Below are 22,240 nucleotides of genomic sequence, written 5' to 3'. Positions count from 1 at the left end.
TGCTACCTCCTTTTATGTTAATGATAAATGTCTTAAATTTAGTGGGGCTAGAACTTCAAGTGTTGATTTTAGGTTGAACTTCCATAAATCCATGTATGGTGCCAGTACATATTCACACTGATCAGATGAGCTCTGACAAAGATCTGTTTGTCTTAACACCAGTAGAAAAAAAGTACCACAACTACGTCTGTTGAATAGGTTCGTGTTATTCTCTCTAGACAAGAAATAAGATGACAGGTGGTAGCTGCTTGGATAACAATCACTACGTTTTAACACAAATCTACATCTCTTATCAATTAATTTCCTAATCAATGAACACTTGTTAACTGTTGTCTGTTAAAAAATGTCACAATAAAAGAATTACTTTCACACAAATAAAATACTTGTGTGATCTAGTGCCAGGGGCACTCAGCAACATTTGAGATGAACAAATAGGTGATGCTGAGCAATGCTTCCCATATTTTGCTACTTGCTGACACAAAGTAATTAACGCTAAATTGAATAAAAAATACTCAGCGTCTCAGATTCCAGCAGCTAACTGCTGCAAGTACCTCCTCAGGAAGCTTCTGCTCTGTGGTCAGTCTTGCTAAAGTTTTCCTCTTCCATTTTGACTTTCCCAGCTCTCCCTGATGCATTTGAGAATGTAGGTTACCTAAGGCAAAGCAGTGCTGAAAAAGCCTTGCAGTAAGGAAACAGCATAGCATGGCCATTTCCATATAAATACCATCAAGTTTTTTTACTGTCTTAACTGCAATGCTGAATCTTGGGTATTAGGCTTCAGTGAAGCTTGCTGTCTCTTCAGTTCTGAGGCCCACCTCCTGGCCATTTCCCCTCCTGTTAAAAAGAGAAATGTGATTTATATCCCTTCTAATAGTATTTTAGGGGTCTGAAAAAGTGCTGTGCTAAGAAAGAGTGAAATGGGGACTATACATGATAAATTGAATAAACTACCAAAAAGGGACAACAAAAGGTTTTCCAATGATTAACTGAGGAAGAAAGAAATCAGAGAATAAATAAGGCTTCAGCAAGTACTTTAGTCTTTGTCCATTGTATGAAATGATATGGAATATAGACATTTGGAAATGGCTCAGTGCTATGGGCTTTTGAATGTGTCGTCTTTAACTACAAAGTCAGTGGTTTTAACTAGAGTCACTTCACATAGAGTTAAGATATTCAGTGGATGAAGGACCTGTCTCGTCATAACCTATACATCCCTGAATGCTTCCCTAATAACTTTTTTCCTTTTAAGTAATGACTTTGTGCTACAATATTCTATGTCACTCAGATTCCTTACTGCAAAATAGACTATCCCAAATTTATGTGAGCAAAACAGGTGTAGAGGGAAACTGAGAACGTTGATAGCTTCCCCATGGAAAGTCTGTACAAAATACAGAATACTGGAATCCATGTTTCTAAAATTGTGATCCAAAGCAGAGTTTATGCTTTCCTACAGCTGTTCTGCGTTGTCCTACTTTTTGTTAATTTTCACTTTTTGGAAGGGCATTGGGGAAGAGAATGTAATAGAAGTTGGAACAGCATTCTGTCTGAGAAAAAGACCATGTGATGAGTTCTCCCAAAAAGGGTTTATGTGCAACAGTGAAGACTGGTGAAAAAAAGAGTGTTTTAAACTTTGCAGCTTCTGAAGCTCTGACTGAAACATAACTTTTCATTCCAATCTTTGATTGAAGGCTTGGCATTGAAAATTTTATCATGGTCAGTCATTTGCAGGACTATGCTCTGTATTGTTAGAATGATCAAGTTATTTCATTAATACATGTACACATCTGCTGCAGTCTGGCTTCCATATCTGCATGATTTTATCAATAATTTATATTTCAGTAAAAGTGATGAGCAGCCCTTATTCCTTAAATATAATCAGATCCGCTTCTATACAAAGTTACAGGAGTGCTTATAGCAAAATACAGAATGTCCTAAGTCAAACTTTTTGTGTATGGGAATGGCTCATAACTCTTTATGCTTGGTTACTGATTCAAACTTCTGCCACACTGTTCATGAAATTAAATATTCCTTGCAATTTCATATATTTAGAAATACTTTTGTATTGCTAGTGGGTATCTGGCAGGTGCTAGTTTTGCCCTCCTGTAAAGTGACTATGCCTATTCATGTAGCTGTACATAAATTGACAGTGTGTAACATAGTAGGACGTATTGACAATATGTATGTCGCACTTAGGTATATTAATGACAATATTTATGGCTACTGGTATAACTTGGAAAGCTGTACATAATTTTCACAAGATGGATTTTTAATTTCTATAACTATTCCAAGAAGTGGTTAAAGCAAGGAAAAAACTGAACAACCTCTCTTTTTCTAAATGTAGTGACTACTAGGCATTTAAGAGTTATTCCATAATTTTGATGGAAGTTTCAACCAAATTAATGCTTTTTGATTTTGAACTTATCGTATTTGAAATTTACAAGTGAACTAAAGTGATCTTTCATAATAATTAGGTGACCTTGGAGATATATTTCCCTACCCAGCCCTGATGGCTCAAGAAATCCTTTTATTTACTCTTTACAAGTTCTGGCTCAAGATAAGATGTGTCTTCTGATTCACTGAGTAACATAAAGTTTATGTAATCTACCATTTTGTCAGCATTATATCTCATGTCTCTCAATCTGGGAACTAATGTTAGCCACAGAGTTTTCCAACTCTGGTGGAACTGGCTTAATGTATTAGCAAAGGAGCTGTCTAAGCAGGAAAGAATTCTGTGTCTTGTGGAGAACCAGGCAAGGAAGAAAGAAATAGAAAAAAAAATTAAAATAACAAAACATTTGAACATGTGAGGATAGGCACAGAAATCACAAAATAACAGGAAGGGGCAGTAAGTGAAACAGAAGTGGTGTGTTAGTTGATGGAGAGAATGAAGTAGGGAAATATGTACAGCTTTCTTTTGAATAGATTTGTGTTCTTCTTGCAGTGTTAATTAAAATCAGTGATATTCTCAAATTCAACATGAAATCTGGCTGTGCTTTTCTTACTGTATAGCTCTGGAAAGGGAAAATGCAGAGCAAGTTTTCTAGTGTCTGTAGAAAGACATCTGTTGCAATCAGACCAGATGCAAGAGAGTTCATCCTTAAGCTGCAGCTTGTAGGAATTTTGTACTCTGAAAGTCCCAGTGGGACCCAGGTTACAGGCAGTGCCTGCCCTCTGCTCCATTCCTGGGTTCTAAGGATACATACTCCTGCTGCAGTAGCTTGGGAGTATTTAAGTACAGTGTGTCAGAGACACACTTGATCAGCCATTTAGTCTGTTTAGAAGAGCAAAAGAGAATTTAAAATGCTAGGTCACACTGAAAAATCATCAGGTCAGGTCTCATGGGAACTCACACAATTGGCCCGTTCTGAGAAGAAAAGATGGTATCCTTCATCCACAGCAACAGCCTACAAACACAGCTGTACTAACCTCCTGGGGAAATGCTGCTAATCTTAGGATAAGATAGTGAGATCTCCAGGTTGTGGTCAAGGGTCTTTTCTCTTGTGAGAGAATAGACTTCCTGAGGAGATTGAGATAATCAAGGGTTGGACTACTCTCCAGATTTTCTGCAAGGCCCTGTTCTGTGGCAGAGCGCTACTGTCTCATCAGTGTACAACTGAATAGATTCTTCTCTGGACTGAGAAAAATCAGTCTTTGTGCAGGGATGAGAGAGGGCTTCTGGGAACTCTCAGGAATTATTTGTAACAGTGTAATTGTATTATGTAACATAAGTGTTCTGAGCTCTGTAGAAATCCACAGCATACACAATAGAATTCACATTATTCCATTTTCTGAAAAATGTCCATGGCACACATAGGACCCAATGACAGCATTATTGAGCTAAAAATTAAAATAAATAGAGACAAAGAAGAACTGCCAAATTTGCTTTAAAATATGGAAGAAGTTAATTTCCATACAGGATAAAGATGAGCCCAAAGTTACATTACTTTATTAAAGTAGTGTGATAATATGCTGACCTTGGCTAGCCTGCAAGGTGCCCACCAATCCCACTATCACTTTCCTGCCTCAGAGAAGGCTCACGGGTCAAGATAAGGGTGAAGATATGACTCAGTAAGAACCATCTTGGGCAAAACAGATTCAGTGTTGGGAAATTAATTTAATTTATTGCAAATCAAAAGTAGAATAATATGAAATATAAACAAAATCTTAAAAGACGTTCCTCCTACTACTGGTCCTTCCTTCCAGGGCTCAATCTCACTCTTGACTTCTTTATTTCTTCCTCCTGAACAGTGCATGGGGATGGGGAATAGGGGTTCAGGTCAGTTCATAATGCTTTGTCTTTTCCTCCTCATGTTCTTCCCCCAGTGTGGAGTGCTCCCATGGGAGACAGTCTTTCACAAAATTATATAACACAGGTCCTTCCCATGGGGTGCAGTTCTTAATGAACTGCTCCAGTGTGGGTCTTTTCCACAGCATGCAGTCCTTCAGGAGCAGACTGCTCCAGTGTGCAGATGGGGTCACAGGTCCTGCCAGAAAACCTGCTTCATCATGGGTTCCTCTCCATGGTGTCAAAGGTGCTGTCAGAGGCCAGCTTAAGGATGGGTTTTTTCTTCTTTGCTTTGTCCAAGCATCCACTTGCTCGGACATAGGATGCTCCTCAGGCAGCAGGGTGGATATCTGCTCCATGAGCTGCAGGGGCACAGCTGCCTCACCACGGGCTACATCCCAGGCTCCAGGGAAATCTCTCCTCCACTGTCTGGAGCACCTCCTCCTACTCCTTCTTCCCCTCCAGACCTTGGGGTCTGAATTGCTGTCTGTACCATTCTCTCACCCATTGGCTGCTGTTGTGCAGCATTTCTTCCCCCTTGTTAAATACACTGTGTGCTGCCACCAGCTTCAGCTTTGGCCAGCAGCAGGTCTGTCAGAACCAGCTGGCAAAACTTTGTCATGCAACCCAAATACTAATAAACCAAAAATGGTTTTTTGTGATTTTATACTAGAATTTTCTGAAAATTAATTTGGGAAATGTAAAAAGACAAACATCTTGAACAACAAACACCAGTTGAAAGAATGTAATAAAGGGACCAACAATTTGTCTCATCCCTATCCTGACCACTGGAGGAGGCCATGAAGGTATAGGGGGCTATAGGTAGACTGTGAACTGAAGAGTGGAACGGAGGCTGGTGTGAATTATGTTGGCAGCACATATAGGCCCTGAGGTATTACTGATTTATTTTTGTGACTCATTTGTCTTTGCCAAAACTTCATAATGCCATATTTTCAACAATATGACTTCACGACTAGGAACTACAGTAATTTCACGACTATAAGGCGCACCCTTTTGACTAAAATTTTCCCCCGAACCCGGAAGTGCGCCTTATAGTCCGGTGTGCCTTATATGATCTACAAAGCTGCGACATTTGCTACCTCGGAAGTGTGAGCCATGAGCTGTGGGGGGAGCCGGCAGTGCCACGGCAGCCGGGTGGAGGCGGGCCCGGGGGCCCACGGTGCTGCCCCTCCTGGGTCCAGGCGGGCCCGGTGGCTCGCGGCACCGCCCCTGATGGGTGGAGGCAGGCCCGGGGGCCCATGGCTGCCAGGTTGAGGTGGGGCCTCGGCCAGCAACCGCGTGAGGGGAGCTGGGGGCAGAGCCTCGCTGCAAAAAAAAAGTGCACCTTATAGTCCGGTGTGCCTTATCTGATCTACAAAGTTGCGAATTTTGCTGACTCCCGAGGGGTGCGCCTTATAGTCCGGTGTGTCTTATGGTCGTGAAATTACTGTAAATTACTAAATTCAGTTAAATTAAATTGCTAAATTAAATCTCTAAAATCCTCTCCATCTGAGAATGTAGTGTGACCAGAAATTAAGTGTTGTTAGGTTCTTTGATAAAACGCTCATCTCCATGCTCTAAATTTGGCACAGAACAACAATATCAAGCAGGAGAACCCTAATCTTTATTGGGAACTCAGAAAAAATTCCCCGTCCCAGTCTCAGGAGTGTCACAAAAGGGAAGTGATGGTCATCATCCAGGTCTGAAACAAACCAGGTAAGTCTGGAAAGGCTCAGAGAAACTTAGGCGTTGAAGTAGTCAGGGATACTATCTAGAGGGTATAACACACACTGTGGGATGCAGGGGAGTAAGAAAGGATGGGATGGGATGGGATGGGATGGGATGGGATGGGATGGGATGGGATGGGATGGGATAGAATGGAATAGAATAGAATAGAATAGAATAGAATAGAATAGAATAGAATAGAATAGAATAGAATAGAATAGAATAGAATAGAATAGAACATTCATCAAGTCCAACAGTCTGACTGTGACAGGGCTGATTGATTCAAAGTTAAAGCTTGTTTTTAAGGACATATTCCAAAATGCTTCACACACTGACAGGCACAGGGCATCAGCAATCTCTACAGAAGACCTGTTCCAAGGTATGACCATGCTCTTGGTAAAGAAATGTTTCCAAGTGTCAAGTTTGATCCTCCCCTGATATTCAGGGAATCTTAGGATTATACAAGACATCTTTTCGCTGGTGTAGGGGACAAAACTAAAGGCAGAGAAAGGGAGGGCTTATCTTGTCTTGGAAAAAATGGGTCATAGATGGCTAGGAGGACAAAAGCAGTTGCCCATGTGTAAACAGGTTGCTGGGCTATGACCCACACCCAATGATCACCTGCTGTCCTGCCATCTTCCTAAATTCCATTTCTAACTATTTTCCTAAATGAGTGAACTCTTTTTGGTGTGGATGTGATTGTATGAATATCTAAGAGTCAGCAATTGAAATCAGACAAGGGATTATAGGGCTTGCAAATCAGCAGTCATCAACTGAAGAGACTGGAGTGAGTAAAAACAAGCACCAACAACTACACTGCAGATCAGGGGCTATATGTCAAAGGGACTATATGGTCAAAGCAATTTGACCAAGTGAGAGTGCAAATATCAAGCCAAACTAGGTGGAGAATTAGAGGCTTGAGAAGGAAGTATGTCTCTGGAAATAAGGCGATTGGAGAAGGTGACTTCCAAAGGGACCAAGAAGTCTATGCCAACTGGTGGAGAAGATGTAAAATCTGAAGATCAGGTGAGAGACTACATGTATCTCTATGTGTGTGTCTGTGTGTGTGTGTACCTGCATGGGAGGAAGCTGGGGACAACAGTGATCCAGGCTGGAAGGAGGGCCTGTCTAAGATATTGGGAGGTGTTTGCTCAGGAGAGACCCACAGTGTGCGTGTTTATGTGCTGCTGTGTGCAAGGAAGTCTGTACCAGCAGCTGAAGTGGACTGTGGGGTCTGGGGAATAGTGTGTCCAGATGCCAGTAGCTCGGTGACCTAGGATCCACAGCCAGTTACTGGGTGGACAGTGTGTTTAAGCCCAGCTACTGAGAGAACCCTGGTGCACATGAGGAGATCTGTACCAGCCCTTAGAGACAGGTTCATTTGTGAGGGTAGAGCAGCTGAGAAGATCAGAGATCCAGGTACCAGCACACTGATGAAAAGCCACTACAGTGGGATTGCAAGTCTTAAGAGCTCATATGTCCAAGGTACAGCAGTGGGGCACATTGTGGATCCAGGGGTAGACTTAGTATCTAAGGTCAGCTACTGAAGGAATCCACATTATGCATATGCATATACGTCCTAATAATACACTTCCATCCTGATTAGCCAAAGGGCAACAAGATGAGGCCATTGGTGTTGTTCATGCCTGTGTGAGTGCTGAGTGTTTCTGGCTGTATTGATCTGTGCAGCTGTGCATGTGTGTATGCACGTATGTATTGCAGAAATGAGTTTGTGCATCTGTGCCTACCAAGAACACGTTTAGTTTCACTACTGAGTACCAATACAGGTAGGGGGTGAAGGGATTTTGAGCAGCCCTGGGGAGAAGGACTTGGAGGTGTTTGCAGATGACATTGGTTTTGCTCTTATAAGAGATCACAACTTCATTTGCACTACCACAAAACCTTCACTCATACGAACAGCCAAATTCAACCCTAACATGAAGGGTCCTTTAAAGTCCCTTTATGATATTCTGGGTCATTTCAATAATTGCCTAAAGTTACTGAAATCAGAGTTTATAAGCTAATTTTAGAATAGTTTGTAAACTATTGTGTATCCTGAGGCAAGTATAGGTGTATAACCGATTTTTAAAAATTAGCCATGTGTATCTCCTTCAAAAAAATTGACAGTCCACTGCACATTAGCATTTTGCTCTCCTCCCTCACGACTGCAGGTAGATTGTTTTAACTTCATTCCAGCACAGCTGCAATCCATTTAAAGTCCACCAAGCTCTGCGGGGTCATCGGACTCTGGTTATAAATTCACAGTTGAGGGTGCACAAGGGCTGTCTAGATTCCTGCTGACTCCTGGACTGTGTCTGTGCTCTAGGATTTTGGATGGCATTGCTCTAGGGGAGGTTTGTGCCTGCGCCTCTCCGCCGTGCCGGCCCCCGGCTGCTCCCAGGCGTCCAGCAAGCTACGGGAAGGCGAGGCTTTACTGCATGCCCACAGGCTGCACCACACAGCCCAGTTCTCCACATGGTTTTCATCGACGATCCTCGCTGAAGCACAGCCGAGCGCCCATCCAGACCCAAACGCGCCAGAGCCCGGCAGGACACGGAGGGCATCGCTACCCCTCGGCGGGTCGGGAGCAGGAGGCGCAGGATGCGCGAGCAGGGCGAGGCTCCACCTGGCGCCGCGCACCTGCCGCCGCGCCCCGGGGTGAGCGGGGACAGCAGGAGCAACGGGGGAAACGGGGCCGGCGGCAGCGCGGCCGCCCCAGAGGCCATGTAAGGAAGGCAGCGCGGGCCGCGCGGCCCCTCAGCCGGCGCGCGGGGCGCGGGCGCGGCCCCAGCCGCACGGCGCGCGCCGCCTATGGGCGCTCGCGGCGGGCGGGCGGCGCCGCGCGCCGGCCAATGCCCGCGCGGGGGGGGCGGTGCCGCTGCAACGGCCGCGCCGGCTGCGGACACCCGCGGCTGCTCCCGAGCGCGCCGGACGGAGCCCGGCCAGCCCTGCCAGACCCGCCGCCCTCCACAGCCGGCGGTGAGTGCGCGGCCGCCGCTCCCGGGCCCGACCGGGCCGGGCCGGGCGAGCGCCGCTCCGCCGGGGGTGGGTGGGGTGCGTGTCGGGTGCCGTGCCCGCTCCCTCCGTGCCATCGCGCCGCTAATCGATTGCCGCTCGGCTGCCGAGAGCGCGAGGGGAGAGGGTGCAGGCGGCGCTGCCGGGGGTCTGGCGGCTCCGGTGCCCCCTCCCGGTGCCAGCCCCCACCGGAGGGGCGGCCGTGCCCAGCCTGGCGCGGCCGCCGCCGCCCTCCGTTATGTAACGCCCGCGGGGGGCTGCGGGCGGCGGCCCCGCGTTCCTCCTCGGGGGTCACCTGCTCGGGGGTCACCTCCCCTCGATGTTCTGCGCTCCCCTCCGGGAGCCGGGGACAAGGGGCGGGCGGGGAGCGGGGCTCGGCGCGGAGCTGCGCGCCTTTGCCTGCCTGCGGGTGGGCTCCGCAGCAGCAGCATCCCCCGATCGCCATCGGGGAGGGACGCGCGGCCGCAGCCGGCGCGGGTCCGGGCGGCTTCCCGGCTCCTGTCGGCGGCAGCTCCGTGCCTGGGCGATGCTAGAGGCTGGGCGATGCTGGAGGTGGGCTGCCGGCGAGCCCCGCGCTGCTCCCGCGGGCGAGCCGGGAAGGAGCCACCTTGCGCGCACACAACAAATGCTCCGCAGTCAACAACAAAGCTGCTCCTCAGCTGCTTCGTGCGCTCGTGTAGAGCCAGCGGTCCCCTTTTATGGAGACCGATGCGGAGAGGCTATTTATTTTCTTTTTTTTTTTTTTTTTTTTTTTACGTCTCCAAGCGGTAGCTGGAGGGGCTTCGTGTTCGAGAGCTTCTGCTGTATAGCGTCCTCCACAAACGCAGCATCAGGTGTGGGAGACCATTTAGCGCCTGCGGGGTAATACCCGTAGGTATACAGCCATGTATGTCCTCCGGGGAGGAAAACAAGGATGAGACAAAATCTGTGAATTCATCTGTAACCCCGGGTAGCTCGTTTGAAAATAAATACAACCTCTCCTCTGCCAGATCACCAGCGGTTGCAAGTATTTCTCTAGTCCTGGGTAAAAGCTTTTGGTGTAAAGCTCCTGGGTAAAAGCTGTTATACATTGGTGAAGTTATTCCAAGGGGAAGTTGGGTGCATGCTGCAAGATGCTGAACGCACATGTGAATAGCATCTTAAACGCTGACAGCTTTGAATCATGTAGGAGATGCTGCTGACGGCCAGTTTCCCTGTTCATGTTTTGCAGGCTCTGCATGGGCAGGTTTGGGAGGGGACAGGTTTTTTTCGGATTTTACGGAGGGTTGCATAACTCCTCATGTTTATTTGAAAAGAAGAGGAGGAGCAAACCCAAGCCCCAGCCTGAAATGAAACACATGATGTGAGACTGTCTTTTACTGAGCCGTCCCACTGTTTTCTCAGCTAGCATCATTAAATAGCATGCTTTAGAGGGATTGGAAAGGATTAGCATGATAGTAAAACGTTAAGGTTTGGGGTTTTTTTTCCTCTAATGCTGTGAAAACTTTGGGGAAAACCAAAGAGATACCTATACGCTTTTTATAATCTTGGGCTTAAAATAGCATTACTGTTTATCAAACATATTAATCCTTTAGTGATGAACCATTTCACTGTGTTTTTAGAGACCCTATCCCAACTCAGCCTTTCATCTCCTCAGTCCATAATAAAATGCTGTTTTGAATGCCTTTGTACATTTCTGGGTCACAGTTACATGCTTTTAAATAGTCCATCATTTGTAACTGCTGAAGTGTATGTCCAGTATTAAATTATAGTACAGTGTAATGTTTAGACAGCATGCCATGCAAGGATCAAATTGCAGATAAAGTTCACAGGAATCTCCTGCAGTGCTTGCACTTGACCCTTGTAAATCTAAGAAAAGATATTTATAAATGGAAATATACATCTAGCAAGTAGCTGTTTCTGTGTCATATTTAAGTTGTGGCTTGACTGTGATGAAAAATAATGTCTTTTTATTTAAATTTTATGGTAGATATATTCATTCCAGTTATTTTCTGGAGGCAGCTGTGTGATAGAAGCTATTTTTGCTTCTTGTATCTTGAGCTTAATTTGAAAAAGTAAAATAATAAAAATAAGGCTCTTTCAAGGAGTGAGGAAGTCAGTTATATCAATTTAAGTGTGTTCTCATAGGTAGAAGCAATTAATTGTACTCAGCATATCTTATAGTGCTTGAGAGAATAAGACATGCAATGTTTAACCTTGATAACTTGCTCCCGGGTGATAAGCTAAAATATAAATTAAAATAATATCAGATATTTTTCTTGCTTTACACAGTTTAATTTTGTAAGTCTCTGGTGTGAGGATGTGACCATACTCGCAGATATCTATGTCTATATATTATTATATCTATTTCATATATTACAACAAGAACAGTCATTCTGTGGCATAGTCAGTCAGTCACTCAGTGATGTCATGTCCTTTTTATTTGTACGTGCATACTGCTTGTAGGCTTGCATAAATGGAAAGGATTCTCTTCAGCAAGCAACAAAATTTGTATTTGTCTCCCCCCGAAACCCATTTTTATGCTGTGCCTAACTGAAATTAAATGCAGGTGTGTAATCTCTACACCTACTGTTTCTCTGCCATACTAGCATGACTGCTCTGGGCATAAGTGCTTCTAGAAGTCTCTGCCAGTTATTTGAAGGGAAATATTTTGCTTACTGTTTGTATTGCCATAGTGTCTGGAAGCTGTAGTCAGGGACCTTTACTGATCTGTTATGTCCACTATAATGGAACAAAAACTTGTGCATAGCCCCCTAAATATTATAATCCAAAGTAAAGATCAAGGAACTGAGTGGTGCAAAAGAGAAATCAAGCTGTTGTTAAGAAGGTTACATTGGTTTGTGTGTGCATTATCCAGCTGTGTACTTTCTCATTCTTGTGTAAGAGCAAAGAGAATTGTAGAACTTAGTGTCAGACCCACACTTTTCTCTGAGGGCTATCCTTGGGACATGTGAATGGCTTGGGTTTGGGGGATTTTGAAATTTATCTGATTTGACTATATGCTGAAAATAAGGGTAAAAAAAAATCTATAACAATCCAATATGAATTTTTTTTTCTTCAGACTACCTAATTTTTACAGTATTTTTAAATTTAAGGTAGTATTTTAAAATTTTGAAATGGAGTTTTCATTTCAAATTCCAGTTGTACAGGAAAAATATGTTTGTCCTGCATTTCATGTTGTTTTTCTATTTCCTCAGTGTTTTCTATAAGCTGTTCTAGCTCTTTCTCCATCTCATCCCCCTCATGTGCCTAACCTCTCCTCAGAAATACACAACAGCAAGTACACCTTCAGCTAAAAGACATTTCTGAGTGAATGCATCACTCTGCCCATCCCAAATTGCCCATACATAGAAATACTGAGCAAGAATTTCCCATTTCAGTGTAGATGGGTTATTGGAATACTTTGGAATAGTGATGAAAAGAACTGTGCAGTGAAGGGATATTACTGGTAGAATATCCTTATGTAAATATGGTCTTTAAGTACCCAGGAACTGTACATGTGTTACAGGACAAGTATGCATATCCTGCTCAGGTTTCAGGACACTCTTCCTGAGTGGGTGTTTATCTCAAGTGCTGACAGAGCAGAACAGACTGATTCTGTGCTACTCAGTTTTCTTGGCTCCCAGTGGTATGTCCATCAAAACAGATAGGAAGTTTTTCTTTATTGTTAGTTGTTACATATGGTGAGTGGGCAATTCACTTTGCTGCTGCTAAGAGGGATTCTTAACTCTGGCAGGACTCTGAGATAGCTGTGGAGAAGCTTAGGCTCTTATTCTTGCTAGTTGTCTTAAGGTTCCCTCTTTCTTTCCTCCTCACCCTTCTGCCTTGTAGAGTCCCAAGTTTGTGGTATGAGTTTACCTTGTCTTTGGATGGAATCCCAAGAGGTGGCGACCAAGAGTTTACAGATCAAAGGTTCAATGCATTCGTTATGTGGTTGATGAAAAGATAAAAATGAATCTGCAGTGTTACTGTTTCAGTGTCAGTGTTCATATATTGGGAGCGTTTGACAAAATGAGCACAGAGAAACTTGAAATTAAAAAAAATCGATGAACTAACAATTTTTACTTGAATCTCTGAGGTTTGCAGTCCTGGTTCAAATTCTTAAATGGTGTTTTATTGGATCAATGCTAAGAAAATTCTTGCGGTAGTAGTGAAAATGATGATGAGGTCTTGCTCACAAAATTCTTTTTTTCATTGTTGATGACACTGTTTATTTTTAACTTAAAAACAAACTCGTTTTGGCCTGTCTCTTCTGATTTGAGTATTGAAAGGAGTAGTACCCAAATGTTTCATCTTAGAAGCGCTTATAGATGTGAAAGAGCTTACCGATTTAGCGAAGGAAGTATTTCCCTTCTTATTTTGGACCAGGCTGTGGGTGGTTGCAAAAAATCTGTACTTAATGGTTAGCTTATTTCTGTGGATTCAGACAAAAGTGAAGTAGCAGATTTTAAGAACATAAGGGATCTTTAGACAGTCTAACCCGATTAATGTATTAGTTACATTGAGTTAGTTATCAGAGAGCAGTAACCTACATTTGGTAAAAGTCTGTCTTTTAGAGATGCTTGATTAACTATATCTTCTGTATTAAAGGCAGTCTAATGTGTGGACATGAGGATGTGAAGTATTTGCAACTATTCTTGGAAGTTACCTTTTGTACCTGGTATGTCTGATTGTTTCTTCATAGGGAAGTCATATTTCTAATTTGCACTGGCATAGCCTGAATTTTCAACTGTTGAGTTTTTTGATATCTTTGGCAGTAAAGAGCCATTTAGTAGGTGATCCAGTTTCTCTACAGAGGTATTTGGATCTCTCAAGAATTCCACCAATGTAATTTGTAAAGTGTCTTATGGTAAAACATCTTGTCTCATGATTTTGCATCTCTTATATTATCTTCCTTTCTTTGATCAGAGGTGATGTTTGTGACTACTAAATCTCAGTGCTTTCAAGTGTCTCTTAGCTCAGTTTTTCTTAGATTTAATTTTGTCCCTGTCAATAGTTGGTTCTCTAGGTTCTTTTACTTATGGGTGGTACTCAAAGTCCCCCCCATCTTACTGGAGTTTGAAGTGATCTTTCTGTAGAATCTTTGATCTGCTTTCATGGAGTGGATCTTCATTACTCATGGAATTTCCAGAAATATTTTGAAAGAGTTCTGTGGATGTTCCAGGTAAAGTCTGGTCTGGATGGGGATGGTGGGAGGATACAATGTACAGTGTGTGAAGAAGTGAGGCTGAACAAGCTGTACAATTGTAGTGGAACCTCTATTTAACTAATCCTGAAGTGATGACAGGCATAGTATGTTATTTGGAGCTGTAAATTAATTGAATGACTAACTACTGTGGAGAGCAGCTGTTGTCTTCCACTCTTTTCGAATCTGTGATTCCAAGTCTTTTTTTGATACACCATGAAAAAATACCTCATCTAAACACTTGAGTCTCCTCTTTTGTTGTGCTTTAATTGGTGGCATATTCTCTTTGTCCTGTAGACATTGGCTTGTATCCTTGCTTCTGTATGAAATTGCAGAATATTTGTGTCCTGATTGTTCATCTACCAGCGGCAGCAGCCCGGCAGAGCTCAGGAGGAGTACTTAGAAAGTGGAACTCTCAAATGGAGTAGTGGCATAATGAAAAAAAAAGCATAATGAGGGTTCACCAGTACGTGTATATGTTGTGGATGCCTTTATTATGCTTTTACCTTCATAGTTAAAACCTTGTGTAAGTGACACGGTGGTATTACAGGATATTGTGGAGCTAGTTAAGAGTCATCTAGATAGAGAATTTTTGTGTGCTTTTAAGTGCTGTCAGGTGAACATGTTTTTTAAAATAAGTAAGTTGCAGTAGATCTCTTACTGGTAAAGATTTGTGTGTCTGTGTACAAATGCTTTGTTTTTACAGAGAGGTGATATTTATGAAGTGGTTCTTTGAAATGTAGGAGTGTAATTTACTGAACTAAGCTTAATTTTGTATCTCAAATGACATTATAGAAGTAACTCGCTGAATAGCAATAGTTTTTAGAAATACAGCAGTAAAAATAATTTGTTAGCAGTCAAAGTAGTCTCTGTGCTTGATAATGTGTTTTCTAAGTTAGATCCTCTAATGGCATATGTGATGGCATATGTTCACAGTCTGAAATATTGTTTTGCTGAGAAGGAACACTGAACAGGTTAAGTAGGTACCTTTTCTGTTGCTCTGTGCATGTCCTTCTGAAGGTCTAAACGTATGTCCATGATCTAGCCAGCCTTGCCCTTGTCCATAGTGCTAAATTCACATATATTGTTAAGAGAACTTGAGGTTCAGCCAGGCAGTTCCTCATAAAGCCTGCAAAAGGATTTAATTTTCTTTAGGTACAAATGGGTTTAACTGTAGATAGAGCTGTTAGCTTTGCTTGTGTTGCAGTGGTCTCTGCTCATTTGCCTTCTGCGTTGTATGCTAGGGAAAATGGATGCCTGTCATTCTCTTCAGCATCACTTGTGGAGAAATAAAACCAGAGCAGATCTCTGAAGAGAAATGCCTAAACTCTTGTTCCTACAGGTAGCTGTGAAGGAAGCTTAAGGGAAACTTTAAGAGTCTAAAGCATTGTTTTTTATTAGGAGATTGTTGCATTTCTCCATCTGTTTATCCTTCCCTAAGCTTGAATGTTTATGCAAAAATATGGGAAAAAGATTCTATCTGCTGTACTTTGTCTCTGCTGTTTTTATTCGGCATAAGTAATTGCAGAGAGAAAAGAAAAGAGAATTCCCTTTCATTGCAATTTTATAAAGTTTTTATAACAAGGGGAAGGTGGATCAAGTACTAAAAGAAACTAGATGCAGTCAGACATAGTCAAATGCCTTGCACAGTTTCATAATTCATTATTCAATTAACTCATAAAAATAACACCTCCTCATTGAAAAGTTGCTTTTTTTTAACTTGGGTTGCCAGAAGGTCTTAAGACATTTTGGATCACACCTATTTGTGGTGCATTGGATAAGTTTTACCAAGAGTGCAGTAACAGATTCTGACAAAAATTGTGTCCTAAGCACCTGCAACGCTTGGTAGGCAGGAAAAATGAGCAGGAGAATAAAAGGTAAAAACAGGTTAACACTGAACATATAAAACTAGTTGTCTGGGGCATGTGGTAGAAAGGGTTAAGAAATTAGGGAGGTATCAGGGCTAAGACTGGGACCCTGAAGAGTTAGTGCATTTCAGGTTGTAGGAGCGTGAGGAATTTACACTGCAGACTTTGGTTGTTAGCTAGATGATGGCCTTGATGCTAAACACAACTGTATGCAAACACAACTTTGGGGTCTTGGGTTGTGGTGTTGCGGGTTGCACTGGAGGTGGGTATTACACCTGGGAAATAAGACTGGCCTGTGCAAAGGGGAGTGTTACAGGGAAGAGGAGACACCAGTAGTACCATTATTGCATTGCAGCTGTGCCATTGTGCTGTTGAATTCTGTAAATTCATCAATCTTAGCAATCTTAGAGGTCTGATTCTTGAATGATTCTGCTGTTAAAAAGTGTGAATTGAAAGTTTCCTTTGGTTCACAACTAGACTTTTGACCTCATTTTATCAAATTCTTTGTTGATAAGTATTCTGAGGAATGGACAGTTTTAAAATACACTGCCCTTTCCATTAACATGAATGTAGTTGAAGCTGTAATAATGCTGTAGTGTTCTAATCTGTTGTTCTGTCTTAGACAGTTACACTCATATTCGTTTTCATGGCAGTTGTGTTGTGAGATGACTTCCATTAAAACTGTTTTTTAACACTGTTTAAAATTTGCTGCAAATGAAAGCTGTTAGAGGTGAGCTAGACAAATCAGAAGAAAAAGTACATGGTATAGCCCAAAAAACAGGGATTCGGGTTTTTGTATCCTGCTGATATACATATCAGCCTTAAACTGTGCCAAGAGTAGTATAGATTGCATATTAGGAAAAAGTTTTTTACAAAAGAGTGATAAAATAATGGGATGGTCTGCCTGGGGAGGTGGTGGAGTCACTATCCCTGGATGTGTTTAAAAATAGGCTGGATGTGGCACTTGGTGCCATGATCTAGTGAAGGTGTTGGGATGGGTTGGACTCGATGATCTTGGAGATTCTTCCAACCTAGTCATTCTGTGATATATGTGTGTGTGTATATATATTTTTTTTAATTTTTTTTTTTGAAAACAGTTTTTTGATGTGGCAATTCTAAAGGACCTTAATAGATTTGCAGCTAGTGAGAATGTATTTTTATTTCCTTTATCAAATCAGAGGATGTCAGTTCTTAGAGTAGTCATTGCACTCATGTATCTGCTTTATGGGACCTTAATAATTAAAGTAGTGTAGAATATGGGTCCCAGGGTCCTCATGATGTTATGAATACTGGCATCAGAACAGACATGTTTCTTCATCCCTCTCCTTTGGTTTCCCTATCTGTGGCATGGCAGCAATGATAGTTTGTGTTACTAATACTAAGCTTTCTGCTGAGCAGATAAAGCCATGAATTAGTTGCCAGGGACGGGACAGGGAAGGTGCTGTGGTGAATTCTGACCTGGTGGGATACGTTCATATTCAGAGAGCTGCATAAACTTCTGAAATTGTTGTCGTAATTTCACGATTATAAGCCGCACCATTTTGACTAAAATTTTGGTCCGAACCCAGAAGTGCGGCTTATAATCAGGTGTGGCTTATATACGGACGAAGAACAAAAAGTTGCTGTTTTAGTCTGGAGGACAGGTGTCTGCTGAGAAAGGTAGGAACTTCTCTTTGAAATGGAGAATGTAAACCCCCTCTCTCCAAATTATTATAATTTTGAAATCAAGGGGTTTTCAGGCAAAATATGGGAATTAGGAATAACAGTTCTTTACTAGGGCAATTAAAATAGAAATACAGTACTACAAAGAAACAAACTACAAACCCTGACAAAGTCAGAGTACAACCTGATACCCCGTCAGGCAGGGTGTTGGTAGCAGTTCCATTAAATGGTGGCTGCATCCTCCTGCAGTGACAGATGTGATTCAGTTGAAGCAGTGCTCCTGCAGAAGGTGCAGTTTCCCTGCAGAGGTGCAGTGGTGATGTGGAGAAATCCAGTTTTCCTCTGGATTCCAGTGGAGAAAGGGGCTCCCTTAGTGTCCCCAAAACCTCTGTTTTTATCTTGGTAAGAAATGTTGGGCTGTTCCCCCTGGCTGGAGCAACTTCCAGTGGGATGCAGTAATTTTATCAGTCCCACAGTGGAACTCAATGGGCCATTAGCAGAAAATGACTCGCTGGAGGAAGGATGGGTTGTGAAAAGATAAAGAACAATGCCCCACCTGGTTTCAATGGATGGCCCATTAGCAGAATATCTGCCGTTGAGATAAGGATCACTGCCCCCATCCTCAACAGATGGTGATATAATAGATACCTTTTATCACACTCTGTATTGTAACGTGCGGCTTATAATCGGGTGCGGCTTATCTATAGACAAAGAACGAAAAGTTGCTGGCAACTGGAAGTGCGGCTTATACTCAGTGTGGCTTATAATCAAGAAATTACTGTACTCTGGAATTTAGTAAGTCTTCCTTCGTCTGAGAGATGAATTACTTCTTAGAGCAATTCCCACAAATCTAAATCAATGCTATACCAGAATTCTTGCAATTTTTTGACACGTGGTGAGGTGTGGATAAGTGAAAGAGTGTAAAAGAATATAAATTGTTCAGTAGAGTTGGCAGTTGGTCAGTACTGAGGCTTTGGGTATTCACACAGCTCTAGAAATTGACACCTGAAATTCTCAGAAACAATTGCTTCTTGTCCTATCTTTGATGGAAGAACCCAGGTTAATAAGTGACTTTATCTAGTGGAGGTCTCCCAGCTGTCTGTCTGCAGATGAGTATATGTTCTAGTCTCTGGCTGGAAGGAAGTTTGATGGCATTAGAAAACTTTTTCTAATGGGTAAGGCACATGCTGACAACACAGCACTTTCAGTCTATTCAGCATAAGATAGTAATGAAGTCAGTGGCTGACATCAGTTAACATGAGTTAGTTTGATCCCTGGCTTAATCTCTGTATAATGTGCTCTATTATTTACCTATTGCAGAGTGAGGGGAGGGACAAGAACTGTTTCTTCATGTCCTGCCTTCCTTCTTTCTACTAGCTCTGGAAATTGGTATTGTGTAATTGTGTACATATTAGACTTTTTGGATGATGATGAAAAGCATTTCTTTGGTTAGCTGTAATGGTTGTAATCAGTATCTACAAAGCTCATGCTTTTGAACAATGGCTTAATTTTATTTTACTGAATTTTAGATTTGGTATTCTAGAGTAATCACTTTCATCTTTCACCTATCCTCTTGCTATGGCCCTGCCCCAAATTACTTCTGATCTTTACTTCTAGCAGAATCTACCAAGCACCTTCTGATTCCTTTGTCCAGGGAAAAAGGGTAAGGAAAACTCGAAACAGCATTTGCTCTTGAATTTTTTTCAGATTATTCTTGATTTCTGTTTGAAGGATCATTTCTTCAACATGACATGATCTCCTTTCTTATCTGTGATCACTAAAAAAAGATGAAGGAGATGGCCCCATTCAAAGTCTAATTTCATATCCTGTGTTGTGCAGTTCTTTACCTTCTAGTTCTTTACCTTCTAATTATAGTATGTTAATAAATATAGTTTCTTCACACTGTGTTGTTTGTAGTGCTGAGAAAGAGAAGCTTAAATTGAGACTATAAAAATTTTTCATAAATCCAGGTAGCTCCTTTTTAATGTATTTCATGCTATTACATAAGATTTTAACAAGTAAACTGTAATTATGAATCAACAAGGAGTGTCCATGATAATATTTGGCAACCATTGCAGAGCCCTGGTTTTAATCTCTACTTGACTCTCCGCTTTAGATGGTGACAATTTATATTGAAATTAGTGTTTTGCATACCAGATTTCACCATTCAAAACTAAAGCCTTTCCTGTAGTATGTCTGCTCTGCCTGATCAAGAACTACTCAAAACACCCCAATACAAAGTACATCTATTAATGAGTGAGAGAAATAAGTCTAGAACTATCTTTCTGAAGGCCAAATATATTCTTTTGAGCATTTTCCTATAACAAGTTTATGAAGTTTAAATTTATTAGCTATTGAAAGTAAGTAAAAAATCCTTTCAGTTGACACAGCTATCATATTAAAGACTGTATAAGATAGTAAAACATGATTCTGCTGAGCTGTGCAAAGTTGTGTAATGGTTATAGGCAACAAAACATTAAGTAAAATTGGCCAGGAAGGCACTGATACTGGCTAAGGAAAGATTTTGTTCAGGAGATAACTTAAAAATGTATGTATGTGGTTTTATTGTCCAATTTCAGATGAGACAGAGGGGCACAGATGTTTTCTTGTTTATAGCTTGTAAACTGTGCTATTGTTGTATCTTTTAAAGATACTCTCTCTGAGTATAGCTTCTTAAGAGAATTGCTAAGAGCAAGAAGGAGCTGTCCCTGAAAATTTCTTCAAAAGTTTATTTGCCACAAGATAAAATTATAAATTGATGCAAACCATACATACCTTACCATGGCAAATTTCCACCTTCTCCTGTTCTGTTTCTTGCATAAAAAGGTAACTTGGGTTTTTAATATCCTACACAGACTTTGTTTTTTACTGAGCAGTGCTCTCTTTTTCTAGCCAGTTAGTATTAGCTTGGAAAATTTCTGGCTCTCTATTCCAGCTCCAGTTGATTTGAAATGGTACAAACTTGGAAGAGACTTCTGCTTTTGGAAGTCAAGCTTCCTTGACTACAGAGGTACCTAATAGATCTTCATGATCTGATTTGTAATGAAATACTCTTTTGTATATGTTGTGTCAACAGTATTTTTTTTTTCTTATGTTCTTTTACTATTGTTTTGGTAGCAGAAGAATGTAGCCTGATGAAACAGGATTTTATCTAGACACATTTTGGTGAAAATATGTGCATCTGTAATGTTTGTAGTAGCTTGTAATTTACTGTGCATACTTTTTGTTTTGGAGTTTCAGATAAGTTTTTTGAGGTAAAATTCCTCTTTGGAGAGTAGGCAGTAAGCAAAGGAAATAGAAATGGGAATTGGTTACTGTTTAAACTTTTTAATGAATTTTTCAAACTCTTTTTGCCCTCTGTGCTTCTCTTATGTCATGGGTACACATACAATTCTCAGCCTACAGTTAGCAAATTTCTGTCATATTAATTTAATATTTTAGTTTGTTGGCCAAAACTTGTGCTGACTGTGTAAAACAGGAGGATCCACAGGCTTAAGATATAACAAGGGATTTAAGCATTTACATGAGTGTTTTCAAAAGAGGCAGTAGTGCTTTGGCCATGCTATGTTTGCTCAAGTGTGAAAGACAAAGGTCTTTTTAGTATGTTTTTAATTAAAAGATTCTTTCTAATCAAAAAGCTTAACAATAACTGCTGCATAGCAAGTAACTATGGTTAGTTCTGTTACAGTGTGCAGGAAAGGGTATGTCATGGTTGTTTGAGTGACAGAGTTTAAACAATATAGGAAGAGGTAGGATTTTAGAACCCTCTCCCTTGCTGAGACACTTGTCCTGGTCTACAGTGTAGAAACCAAAAGAATTTCCTACTGATGAAGAAATAAAACCTGAACTAGAAATACCTACCAATCTCTGCTTGTGCTAATCACATCCCACATACAGCTGGGACTTAGAAGAAAGACCAGGTAAGTATGATGGGCTTTCCAGCCCTTACCTAGCATTTGCCATGTTTCTGATACTTGAACCATCTCTTTATGGGTTAAAAATGTTAGCAGCGCCACCGTTGTGACTGTGGCAACAGTCTGTGTGCAGCTGTGTGGGCAGGCACACAGTGTACCCTGTGCCTAGGCTTTTTAGTGCCTCTTACTTTTGCCATGCATGGGTAGAAAGCAAAGGTTTCTGTGATATGCTTCTGACACTTCGGGGGTTTTTGGTTTTTTTATGGAGACACCTGAAACCAGTAATCTGTTGCTCAGTTTAAGGTTTCATTTAGAAGGCAAATTTATTCTATATGTACTTGGAGTAATCTGAAAGTTCTTGTCTGCAGTAATGACATGCCTTCTCAGTATGTCTCCGTCATGAATGTGTTTATTCCAAATGTTCTTGGGGCAAAAACTTGAGAAATAAATGGTCTGGATAACAAGAGAGACTTGTCTTGTATTTGTTAACCCTTTCATAATGCAACATAAGGGTTCTAGCATTAATATTTCTACTGCATTTCAAAAATACTTAATTTTTCAGTTAAAAAAAAATTAAAAACTAAAA

General features: G+C 41.5%; 1 protein-coding gene across 2 annotated transcripts in view; it reads left to right on the top strand.

Annotated features, from left to right (window-relative positions):
* The first annotated feature begins 8,596 nt into the window (after nt 1-8,596).
* LOC116993075 (tubulin polymerization promoting protein) overlaps nt 8,597-22,240 on the top strand; it is a 65,947-nt gene continuing 52,303 nt past the window's right edge. The window contains exon 1 of one of the 2 annotated variants that reach the window (XM_033053350.2): nt 8,597-8,736. In XM_033053350.2, the coding sequence (XP_032909241.1) occupies nt 8,612-8,736 (125 nt within the window). In that variant the 5' untranslated portion in view covers nt 8,597-8,611. Of the gene's footprint in view, nt 8,737-8,904; nt 8,990-22,240 lie in introns of those variants that run through there. The other variant, XM_033053358.2, reaches the window with a different exon arrangement.

Source organism: Catharus ustulatus, chromosome 1 (genome assembly GCF_009819885.2).
Source record: "Catharus ustulatus isolate bCatUst1 chromosome 1, bCatUst1.pri.v2, whole genome shotgun sequence".
NCBI lineage: Eukaryota > Metazoa > Chordata > Aves > Passeriformes > Turdidae > Catharus > Catharus ustulatus.
This window is presented reverse-complemented; position numbering and strand designations above follow the sequence as displayed.